We start from the raw sequence: 13,158 nt of genomic DNA, 5'->3' as shown, positions 1-13,158 counted from the left end.
ACTCTTTCCTCTTGCCTTTTATTTCTCTAATTGAATTGTATTGTGCTGGAGTAATGTATCTGCATAACCACACACACACAGAAAAAGGTTACTTAAGGGCTGCCCCTTTTCACTCAGACAAAACCTGCCCACTGGAAGAGGATACTGAGCACTGAACATAGAACTGAGCTTTTACTAGCACAGATTTTTATGAAGCAAACTGTATATCTTGCATTTTCAAGATCTGATTTCTTGGCATTCCTCAAAACTGAGCGATACTGAAACAGTATGGGTGGTCTCAAGATACGACATTTATTAGTAATTTCAAATTGCAAAATTAATGTTTTTCCCCTCTTGCACCCTTCTTTTTTAACATTGCCAGTTTTCAGACAATAAGCAAATTAAAAGAAGCAATGAAATGGATGCCACATAACTGTGTGAGCTTCCGTGACCCTGCTACAGTTAAGAGTGAGAGGGTGAAAGTCCATGATGTCATATTGCTTAAGCACTGATAAGTGGTCCCATTGAGGATACTGCTGGTGGTAGACACTTGCTGCCACATTTGACCACAGTCCCCATCTTCAACAACAGTTACATGGCAAGGCTCTCAATCCATCATGTGAGTTTCCAGTGGCAGAATGCAGCAAAAGACACTAAGGATCATGGTCTGAATAGGAATATCACAAAGGAATAATCGGAGTGGTTTTCTGTGACTACACATGAGCTAACCCCACTGGGGGAAAGGGAAGAATAAATATAAATGGCAGATCATTGGGAAACTGTGTCAAAGATATTGAAGCATAACTGAGATGTGAGGCTGTGGGGTTCCTCTCCTTGGATAATTTGCCTTTACATCTATCAAGTTTTTGGATTTTAATTTAAAAAAAAAAAAAGAAAGAAAGAAAGAAAAAAAAATACAAATCTTAAATGTAATCTTTTCCAGTAAGATGAAACTCATCTTAATTGTGTATGGAATAAGGATGGAGTTGTGTTTGCATTGTAGTCCCCAAAAAAGAAATGTTCACCTCTGCTTTCACTGTAAGTTGAATGTCAACATTTATCACTGTAAAGCAAATTGTGATCAATCTACAGAGAGAGAGAAGGGAGTTATCAAATATATTTTGTATATATGCACATACCCATACCCATACACATGCTCACCAATTGTTATTTTTAAATGAGCAATACAGATGGTGTACCAGAGGAAAACCTATTTTATTAAAGGAAAGAAACATGTATTAATTAGGTATTTCTTGAATGGCCTTATAATGAAATAAAAACATAAATAACCCACCAATCATTATTTTATTTTAATGTTTAACATAAGTCTGAGGTCTGATGCTAATCTTTCTCTGATTTGAAATGTGGTTGTTACTGTGTTTTGTAATTCTTTGCAGAGCTGATGTACACAGTTGAGCTTGCTGGTGGGCTTGGTGCTATTCTGCTGCTGCTTGTTTGTTTAGTGACTATCTACAAGTGTTACAAGATAGAGATTATGCTCTTCTACAGGAACCATTTTGGAGCTGAAGAACTAGATGGAGGTAAGGCATCTTCTTACTACATTTCCTGCTTTCTAAGCATGTCTGTCTTTTATTTCTCTCTACTAAGGCCAAAATTTCATTTCAGTTCAAGATGTGTTAACAAATGCGATTTTTATTTCTCACTGCATTAGGCACCGACTTGAATATGCGTTCCTCATACAGCACATTAGCAGCAGTGATTGTAGTACATGCTGCTCTCTGGAGCTCCAGAAGACACACGCCTTTTAGATTTTTATTCCTGGCAGTGAATTTAGAATACTAACATTGATGCATTAAAGACTTTCACTTTCTGCCAGTTCTGAAAGCCAGCTTCACTTCTCCATAAGCTAGGGAGTGTCTTCCTAATTGTATTCACCAAATAGGTAGAGGTTGAACTGATCACAATTTACTGCTTGTTTAAGCTGATCTATTTCAATAAACTGTACTGAGTGTTTGGGAAAGTACCCAACAGGTTTATTTTTTTGAGTCCATTTCCTTAATCACTGAGAGAGTGGCAAAAGGTTGTTAAAGCTGGTCTGTAATTCAAGGACACCCAACCTAAATAAAAGTAATCTGCAATGTATGAGCCAGCTTGTGTCAAACATATACATGCATTTTCTTCTCTTTTGAAACACTGAAGAAAAAATGCCTTCCTTGCCTCTAGCTCTACTGATCAAAACTGCTGTTGAACAGCAAATGGGGTTGAGCTGCAGGCTCTGATTAATTAGGTTTGGTTTCTTGGGTCAGAGTTCCTGATGTTTTGTGCCATCACTACATCCTTGGTGATAGGACTTTTACTGAAACACTAATAAAAGCTATTTTACAGTACAAGGTAATAGCCCGTGGGCAGAAGCCACTGTAACATATTAAAATTAATATGTACTGATAAACAAACACTGACCAAATCTGTCAGCAATAAGGGAGAAGAGCGGCAGCAGAATTAGAAGTCCTTATGTAAGAGAAAGAATTCCATAAAAAGATCACTAGGGAATGACCCACTTCTAAAATCTAAAAATGCACAAGGATTCAAAATAGAAAATGCTCAGAACAACAAGCCCAAGAACATTAGAACGTTTTCTATCCTTCTATGTAACAGCTCAGTGGGGAGAAAAAAGTCAGGTTATTCTACTTACTTTACAAAAGGAAACTGAGGCCCACAGGGACTGTGACCCATTGATGATTTTGGGAGACACTTTTTTTTCAGGACATGCAGTCCTCTCTTATTCACAAAGCAGCTCCCAGCTTAAGTAGCTATGGAACTGAGTTTAATAATAGTCATTTTATATATTAGTTTAATTAATATTTGAATACATGCAGTTTAATATTTTCTCTCTCACTATCAGTTCTTACTTTTACAGCTGTCATTTATTGCTATCTCAAATAATTCAAATTTATTTTCAAACTTACACATCTCTCTGTCCTCCAATCCCAAACACTGGTCACCTGGGAGCAAAAATACTTTAATCACACATTTTAAATAGCAAAAAAGGAGGAAAATAATTTCCATTCTGTTTATTCTTCTGAGCAAAGCTCATTGTTAAAGAAGACAAAGCATGGATTCTGCTGAGATGATCAATGCAAGCACTGATAGCATCCACGTTTAACTGCATCAATGTAAGAAGAAAAAGATACTGCTTGCAGATTCCTAATGGAAACCTGTAGCTTCTACTGTGTTCAATACACTAGCAATATAGGTAAATCTCATAATGCCAATTAAATTACTGCAGCTGGACTTTCTACTCTGTGTCTTCCACTTACACTCTTGCAAAAGCAAGAGGACAGAGAAAAAATGCCCCATAGAAGATGAAGCTATGGTTTGTGTTGAAGTAAGTTGTAGACATACGTTCCATTTTCTTTGGATTAGCTTGTTACTGACAGACACACAATGCTGAACTCTTTTTTTTTTTTTTTTTTTTTTCTAACCACATCTCCTGCAGTGTAGCAGGCACAGCGCCCACGTGCTATTCATAATTTACACCATGTTCTGGCATACTCTGGGACAGCATGAAGATAAGCAAACATCAAAATATCACAGGCGTTTTTTGTGTGCACTATATTGTACCCAGAGAGGATTTGAAACATTTTAAAAGTGAGGTACAATTAAAATTTTCCGTTGAAAATCTCTTTTAAAATGCAACACTTCATTTCTTCTCTGATCAGAGAACAAACCCTTCAGGATGTCAAATCTCATTACAATTCCACTTTCCTTTCTAAGCCTCAGACACATGAGTTTTTCTCAGGCTAACATACCAGTTTCTGTGGGAGGCATGGGTAAATTGTGAGAAATATTCAAAAACAAGTATTTAACCCTTATAGTTAATGAAACTTAATTTATTACTTCTGTCGTGGTTTTGGGCCCAACACAACAACAAAGGAACAGCCCCGTGGCCGCTCACTCAACTCAACACACACACACTCTGGGATGAGGAGGACAAAAAAGCTCACGGGTTGAGACAAAGGACAAGGAGGGATCTTCACCGATTAAGGTCCCAGGCAAAACAGACTCACTTTGGGGAAAAAAATAATAATTTAATTTCACACTAATCACACACACACAGGACACAGACACACACAGAGAGCAGAGGTTGCAGATGTTACCCCACCTCTCCCTTCTTCCCAGGCCCAAATCACTTTATTCCCGGTTTCTCTCCCTCCTTCCCCCCAGCAGCACAGGGGGACAGGGGATGGGGTTTAGAGTCACTTCACAGGCTGGTGGCTCCTGCTGCTCCTTCCTCCTCAGCAAGTAGGATTCCTTACAGTCCTGCCCTGCTTCCCTATGGGGTCCCTCCCATTGGAGAGAGTCCTCCACGACCCTCTCCTTCCTGAGTCCTTCCCACGAGGTCCGGAGCTGCTCCAGCCTGGGCTTCCCGCAGAGTCACGGGGGCTTCGGGAACAGCCACCTCCCCTGGCCCGGGGGCTTCAAAAGCTGCACAATCAGAATCCACTGGCAGCAAATCCACTGGCCAGAAAATCCAAGTCCAGTGGCCAAGTTCACCCCTCCTGGCACCTTCAAGGGATGTTCCTCCATGTTCCTCCACGAGTGCAGGGGCACAGCTGCCATCTCACCATGGGTTGCAGGGAAACTTCTGCTTCAGCATCTTCTTCCCCTTCTTCCGCACCAACCACCAGCACAGCTCCCCTTTCCCCAGCACAGCTCTTCTCCCCCAAGTGCTTCTCTGCTTAGGTGTTATAGCTGTTCTTTCGTATGTTAATCACTGAGGCACATCTATTGTCCCCCTAATGGCTCCTTAGATGGGTTTGGAGCAGGGGGAGCTTCTTGCTGGAGCCACTCCTGGGGCCCTTCCTCTGCTACCAAAAATCCACCAAACCAAACCAGAACAACTTTCTGTAGGGTTACTGCAGATTAAACAAGTTATGACAGCTGCTGATTCCTCCGTTCTCTAACTTGCAGCTTTGAATTTCCCATCTTCTCTTTCATCCTGGGACCTAGACTCGCTAGTATTTTTCTCTTTTCTGCAAACACTAAGTCAGTCTTGCCCTTATGGTCTCCTGGGAATGGACATTGAAACCCCTTTTTTGTTTGTTTTCAAGGTTAATTCCCTGCCTTTCCTACTAAATCTGCTCTTTGCCTACATACAATCTGACTTCAGGCCACCTAAAATCTGTGGAAATTTTTCCAGGTAAAATTTGTCCCAGGTAAAATCCTGGAAAAACCTTCTCCCTTGTGAGACTGCTCCCGCCAATCAAATTGGCCACAGATCAGTCCCCAGGCATGACAGCCACACCAGACACAGGAAGGATGGAGAGGGGCATCACACCACTTCTCTAAACAGCAACATTTTTGATACTGCCTTAAAGTGGCCAGAAGGCTCAAAGTCACCAAAACAGCTATTTGCAGCTTCTTGCAGTTTCAAGACCTGGGGGTTTTCGGTGGATGCTCCATTGTCCGTACAGCAGCTTTAAGGTGTACTAAGGATAAAACCAGTAGTCTATGGATTACAGGCTGAAAACTATTGGACATGGCTAGATAGACAAATTACTCAAAATCATGAAGTTATTCTTGTGTTTATATTCCAGATCCCAGCTTCAGAGAAAAGAGCATGTGGTACAGTTGGCAGTAGAAACAGTCTGCAGGCATCAGCTTCTACCATTACCTGGGTACATTAGTAACCATTTAAATGAATGGAAGTTTTTTTGTGTAGGAATTCATAAGCAAAGGGTTAACACTATCATAAAAAAGAATAAATTTTACATGGAAAGGCTGGCATTAAAATTGATAAGAATAAAAATTTAGCAATTAAAGAGAAAGTCTGAATAAATCTCTTTTCTCACAGCTGGGCTGATAAGACTTAGTCAAGCCTTTAGGCTCAAGAACAGAAAGAACAAACAAACAAACAAACAAAAAAACTGTAGGCAGCTGGTAACTAGAAAGTGAGAGCTTTGCTTAGCAGCTGATACAATGACCCTTGGTGCCTTTAGGTCCCATCAGAAGTTTCTAATATTTTGGACAGGAGCTCTCAGTGGTATCCTGCTCTCATTCTCATGTTTGCTTGTGAAGGAAACCTTGGTGAATTGAGGTAAAACACAGCCTCTGTGCAGCTGAGATGCGGGCAGTGAAGGGAGCCAATGCTGGCTAGTTTCTGTGGGTTTCACTTTCAGATCTGCAAGCTGCTGCTTCAGTCCTCCCCACTGATCCCTCACTTCCACCTCACCCACCTCCCCCCCACTTCCTCCACTGCTGAAATAAAACAAAGTGCTCCTAATGTGATTAAAATGTGTCACTGCTGAGCTCTCTAAATTCAGGAAATCTTGTTTGGATTGGGTACATGACATCTACAGTAGCTGTTTCTTGGCTGCTCTTGTTGCTCTTTCTTAAGAGATGAATTTGTACTGCATGCTGAGGGGAAGCAAATCAATGCTCAAATTAAGGAGATTGACAAAACAGTTTCTACTTTGAAGTTTTTGTTGCACCTGGAGTTTTTAGTTAATAATAATTTTGTCTTTACTCTTTATTTACCTGCAAAACACTAGCAGGGTTCAGACCTATGGGATTGCCCAGATAATATATTTTAACTGTACAAAACAAGTTAAGATATACTTCTTAGAGGTTTCCTGGGTTTCATTTAGTAAACCTCTTAAGCAGCAAGGAAAGGCAACCTTTTGAGCTTCTTAATGTTTCACTTTAACTTAGGTGCTAACTTTCAAATATAACTTTTACCAATGGTTTAGGCACTGCCAAAGTACTTGTGTTAATTACTATGCTATACAGGTATAGCTACGCAGAAATCACTGCTGAAGTTAGTGACTTTGCAATTATAGAGTCTTCCCTGGGGACCCATAGAATAAGTTTGCAATAGCATCCTAACCGCTGCCTATGTATTCCTATTGGCTATTGGCAAATTGTGGCTGTAAGAAATCCTGCACTAAGAAGATCAATCTCAAATTCTATTAAAATAGATTCAGAAAAATGCAGCTTTCATCCTTTTAAATATTACTAGTTACAAAAAGGATTTTTTCTCTTATTTAATTACAATTTTATTGTTAGAGAACTACTTCTGTTAACTTGTCTTATTTATGCTACTTATTTACATCTGAAATACAATTCAAATGATAAAATCTTGATTTATGCCTCCACTGCATATGGGATTTTCTACCTTCTGACCTTGGAACTCACTAATTCAAATAAGAATTCCTGTTTTGTTTTGTTTTTTCTCTCTTCCTATTTAAAAGCCTCCAAAGCACAATATATAAGATGTATGACATGTAAGTAAGATATACATATATATTTAAAATAAAATAACATTATCACCAAGAGCATCTTAAGATTCCAAAGTAAAATATTATTATAGGTTAAAAGACCAGATGTAAAGTAGAGAAAAAAAATACTATATATATAAATAGATGAAGACTGAGATACCTCCCAGCAGCTCTGTCAAAAGGTTCTAAACTTTGAAGCTTATTTATCAAAGGCCAAAGCAAAATGCAGATTGTCAAGGTAGGTAAGATAATGCAGCATATTGGCATCTGATTTCAGTAATCTTAGATTGAAAGCCAGTTTCCAAGCAATTTTTTCCTTGAGTTGTTGGGGTTTTAATCTGTAATTATTTACTTAACTTTTATCTGCTTCTGCCTGGATCAAGACTCTTAGCTCCAGTTTTGAAAATACTTAACCTGATGATGAGATAAAAGTGCTGTCACTGAGTTAACAGAGCTAAGGAATATATATACAATTAAACACGTATTTTATACAGGTAACTAGTTGCTTTGTTGAATTTTTATCATAATAAGAGTATCACTTTCATAAATAACTACTATGTTATGCTATGTTTTCAGCTAAGCAGTTACCAGTCAGTCTTTCAGTATCTACTAATAATAGTTTATTCTTTTTTTGGTGTTTGACCTCCAAATAATTCACAACAACTGAGAGAATAATTTCTATCACCTTTCTATCATTTTTTAGCTTTCATATTTTTTTAATGTTCTGAAACTGTAATAGGGACTTCTGTGTGTTCATATCTGTCAAGAGCAACTTCTAAGATTAATGTTTCATCCATTTTTTATATTGGAAGTAGAATGTCTTCAGTAGTACTAATAAATTTAAACTTCCACATTAATGAGAATGACTGAGAAACATTTGAGAGGCACTCTTCATTTAGCTAGGAATGCAAAATTAGACAAAATGTAAAAGAAAAAGTTAACTTTAATAACAGGCCCTTCAGTTTAAATAAGTAATATTCTGTCTTATGCATCCATCAATGACAAATTTTAGGTGTAATTATAGAAAAGCAGGAAAAACAGAGCTTACAGAGGGAAATTGTTTTACACTTGAACATGTCATTGTATTATTTTTTTGCTGACTTTTTATCTGCCAGTAACCACTCTTAATTTTTCAACAAACCTCAAATATAGTATATATTTGAGGTTTTCATAAATGTTCTCATAAAATCAACTTCAAATTTTTTTTATTTTTTTTTCAAGTTATTTACACTTCCAAAACTCAGTAAAGCTTAATGGGGGGGAAAAAAAAATATGTATGGAGGGGTGAGAAGAAACACATGCCTATTGCATTAATATTTTTATAAATGTGCCTATTAAGGACAAAGGACTTTTTTTTTTTTTTTTTATGTCTATGTTGTGCTGACAATACTCCAGGACCTATATAGAATTGATTACATTTCTTTAACCCCTTTTCCAGTGTTGTATTTAAAAAACCTCTCTCCAGTTCACCATTACTCACTCTGCACAAGAATATGAATGCTACACTTAATAAATACTTTTCCATGGAAAAGGTTAATGCTGGTCTTTCTTAATTTGTTGGGTTTTTTTTAGCATTAAAAGGGCTTGACATGTAAAAATACATGTCAATTAACAAAATTGTTAATGTGAGCTTCTTAAGCAGTACTACATAGTATGAGGGCAAGTAGAAGCATTTTGAAAGACAGAATTTGGGGCATTTAGTCAGTTAATTACACATTTAGCTTACATTTGTCATTACATTAAGGGTGTTGAACACTATTACAATGCATATAATAAATATGGCCCCACAAATATTGAAAAAAATACAGATTATGAAATTCCATAGTAATTATAATTTTGAAGAAACTGCAGTCTCTGAGAAATTGTAAAAGCCCAGTATTTTGCAACCTTTCCTTTTTAGAGGAAAACCTCCTTCATCAGCGTGGCTCCAACTCCCTGAAGCACTGGGAAGATCCGATCTGTCATTTCTAACCCCACTGAAAATCCTGAAACTAGGAGTTAAATCAGCACATTCCTCCTAGTCTCTAGTGTTGAGTATCTAAGTATCTTTACTAGGTTGGCATGTAGTCTAGGAATCAGCTGTCTATTGATCTAGAAATGAAAGATCCGTCTACACCAGACATTTTGCCAGCTACAACAAGCTGCAGAGCAGTGTGTGGAGTCAGCTGCCTTCAGTGCACTGAATGTTTCTGAAGGCACTGCTAATTACTCTGGAGGATTTCAGGATGCACAGATGTGTGGTTTGAACCTGGTGTCTATGTCTTACACCTTCATTAAAATAAGATTCGCTATGAAATACGACATTGTAAGATTTCTCTTTGTTTTGATGTATGAATCTCCCTTGTGCTAAAACATGCCACCTGAAAATCAGAGTTTGTCATCTGATTCAACATGGCTGATAAGAAAACATGACTCTAAGTAGGTGGGATTTTTTTAATTTTTCATTTTTCATCCATATATACAATTTTCCTGTCCCCCATTAGCAGAAATATCTGAATTGTTTAAGGTTTCTTAAAACCTCAAAGGCCTAAACTTCCTGCTTCTTGGAATGCAGCATGGAAATAATTAGAAAACATGCTAATCTGTAATACAAATTCAAAGTTTAATATGTTTGCTGGTCCCTGTAGAAAAGGAACTTTTATCTACCGTTCCGTAGGCACTGTTTTACAGTTTCACTATTAAAAGAGCATACATACAGATGAGTTCTTAGATTTCTGATAGCAATTTACTTACTCAAAGATCTCATTTTCCACTGGCAAACTAGATGCATATAGTCTGGCTTTCATTTTACGGTTACATGCAGCCTTTAAGTGTTTGCTGCCGAGCCCATCCTTGGAATAACAAGCAGCATTGGCAACTTCATCCCCTAAAAGTTTATATCGCGTCTGCCGGCTGAACACTGTAGAAAGTTACAGGGAGTACAATAGCATATTCTACATTTAGATGAGTGCTCGGCAACATTAAAAAGTGCATGTTGCAATGATCCAACAGTTGTTTTGGGAAAAATCCTGGGCCACTAAATGAAGTAATGTTTCTGTGAAGCTGGGATATTTACCCCTAAAATAAATCCAACCAGTTTTGTCAGACCTGTTTCTGAGTTCAGCTCTGACACCATTACTCAGCGTCCTCACTTCCAACTCCATAGAACAGTTTAAATTATATGGCAAAGTTTGTACCTCACAGTCTGTTTTGTCCAGAGTCTTGCAGTACAAATGGTTTTGGGATGACTGAAACATTTGTGGATTGAATGCATCGTACTTTCAGCACAGGCTGTATTTGACCCCATTGTGATGAAATCTGGAGCTTCTACGTGGCCTCATGGTTATCTACAGTACAATAACAAGTAATTTTTTTGCATCAGATCTCAGTTAATTTGGCCACTCAAGATCTTTTTTAGGTTTTGTTTCAGTATTCCCAGTTAATGGATACAGCAGAACTTCACAGAAATGGAGACTGTTAAGTTGAAAACAACTACAAACCACAAAAATGAAGAAGATTGCTTGTTCATTCACAAAGAATGGGAAAAGGAAACTTAATACACCAAAATGGTTCAAAGTATTGCTGTTGCATGATACTATATGTCACCCTCATCTGTGTTCACTAAAGGACAGCCATTACAATATACAGGTCTGCAACACACCTGGAGGCAACACAAGACAAGCTTATTCCGATATGTTTCTAAAAAAAAGAATCCTGATGTGGTTAAAGGAGTAAGAGTGATTTCAGATTACAAACAAATAAACAACAACAACAACAACAACAAAAGTATATTTAGATAATTGCTTTCAATCTCCATGGGAAAAGAAAAAAAATCTTCAGATTAAATGATCAACATCCTGCAGGTATTTTTCTTCCTAAGTGTGAGAGGAATCATATAGTGAGTAAATATATTCCAGTTTATTGCTAATGCACAGAAGCCTTACAAGAACTAATTTTTGAAATGACATAATCTATATCTAAAGCCAAAGTGCAAGCAACAATCAATTACGTTTTCATTCCAAGTATGCATGGATAGAAAACTTAATTGTTTTCTGATGAAAGGAAATAAAGAACTTCTCATTTAAAAGAAAAGCTTAGTTGCTACCAGCTTTGGTTTGAATTTGGATTTTTTCCATTTTTTCTGACACTGAATATTAGATGCAGCCAGTATCTGAATTTATTGGGTAGTCAAAAGCACAATTATCACACTGTATGAAAATGTAAGTAGTAATATCAAGTCATTTATGACTTGATTTGTGTTTAGGAGCAGATCAGAATTTTTCTGAAGAAATGGGATTTTTTTTTTCTCTTCTTGGAAAAGACAGCTGTGCTGACACCAAATATTTTCACAGCTAAAATACCTGTTCCAATAAATGGTCAAGAAAATGCAAAGCTGTGATAGACTTCCTGCAGGTTTGCTGGGAGTCTAAGGACTCCTGGGTGCATTGCCTGAAGGCAAGCTTACATGTCTGAGAGCAAAGGGCTTCAGTGCAAAGCCAAGAACATCCTGCTTTCAGGTGACATGAACCAGAGGGTGGCAAGATGGGAGCCCCAGTTCCCATAATTTGACTCAGCCGTAAGATCTGGATATCTGTAGGTTTCCATCTCTCCCTCTCAGTCCATTGGGACATTATGTTAAAAAACACAAATTAAGACCAGAGATGTTCTTTAGAATGTAGGAGTCAGTTCTACCCATTACAAGCAGCAGTAGGAGGGACTATTTAACTAAGAACCAAGTTCAGAGACATTATTTACTGTGTGTGTTTACTTTCCTAGAGATGGGAGATCTTGAAAGCTTTACCACTTCTCATATTTTTCATCAAAACTGAAATTTTACAAAAATTTACAAAAATAGTAAATAATGATCACATCACAGAAAAGATAGCTTCTGATGGCAATGTGGCTATCTGCCTGCTGTAGTTCTTCAAATGTTTCACAGAGTTGGCAGTGTAAACCAAATAATTTTAACTAACTAAAAGCAGACTAACATATAAATGTCATAGAAGTAAAACATAGGCATACAAGATCATCCTCTGTGTGTCCCAGACACTTCACATTTTGCAAATCGTCTGCTCATGCCAGCATGTGAACCCATCAGATAACAAAATTACCATTTTAAGCGATACTGCTGTGAAATGAACTTTTTATTTTTCATCAAAGAAAGTTAAAAAATCTGACAGATGAGTAGTATAATAGCTCAGGGAAACCACTGTGCTAATGCATCTAACAGTTTCCCAAGCCTAACTACACCTCTTGCTAGATTGGAGTTGGAATAAATTTGTGATTGCTTGGACCCGTCTATGTAGACATAGCCTATATGGTGGCCATTTTTTGCCCTTCAAATACTGTTTAAACTAGGGAACTAGCATGTAAATAATTGTTCCTGCAATACAGGATGATGCAGTTGTAGTCAGTGGAAAAGCTGGAGCTCCGTGGCATGAAAAATGTATATTTCAGATAAATACATTAGTGTGATGTATGCAAGAAAACAGTGGTGTGGCATAGCATGAATAATTTTCCTTCTAAGTAAGAATGAGCAAACCATCTTAACAGACAATACTCTGAGCCTTTAAAACAATTTGAACACTGCAAAATATTTCTGAATATTTAACACTTTGATAAATTATGCATCCTCATTTTAATTTAAAGACTTTCAACAGAGCAATACTGCTCTTGAACATATACTGTAGTTATGACCATTACCAAAGTGACAACAGAGTGCAGATGCATTACTGCATCATCATTTTGTTGGTTGTCGTAATTTCCTCATTTATCTCATGACCCTTCTGTGTGTTAACTCAGTTGCTGGTTTAACTGTATAGAAAAAGCCCTTGTTAATGTAATCTCCTTTTATCTCATATTTGATTGTGTTTTTTCAAGACATTGTCAAAGGCCATAGGTGCTTCTCTGTTGTTAAGGATCATGGTTTCACAAATGCTCCAAAGAAAAATAATGGAAAGAG

At 37.4% G+C, this 13,158-nt stretch overlaps 1 protein-coding gene across 1 annotated transcript in view; it reads left to right on the top strand.

Moving 5' to 3' along the window:
• Window positions 1–13,158, top strand: part of IL1RAPL1 (interleukin 1 receptor accessory protein-like 1) — a 586,373-nt gene that overhangs the window by 568,512 nt on the left and 4,703 nt on the right. The window contains exon 8 of the mRNA XM_010004484.1: window positions 1,377–1,520. Within this exon, the coding sequence (XP_010002786.1) occupies window positions 1,377–1,520 (144 nt within the window). The remainder of the gene's footprint in view (window positions 1–1,376; window positions 1,521–13,158) is intronic.

This window comes from Chaetura pelagica, unplaced genomic scaffold (genome assembly GCF_000747805.2).
Source record: "Chaetura pelagica isolate M959 unplaced genomic scaffold, ChaPel_1.0 scaffold308, whole genome shotgun sequence".
NCBI classification, from domain to species: Eukaryota; Metazoa; Chordata; class Aves; order Apodiformes; family Apodidae; genus Chaetura; species Chaetura pelagica.
This window is presented reverse-complemented; position numbering and strand designations above follow the sequence as displayed.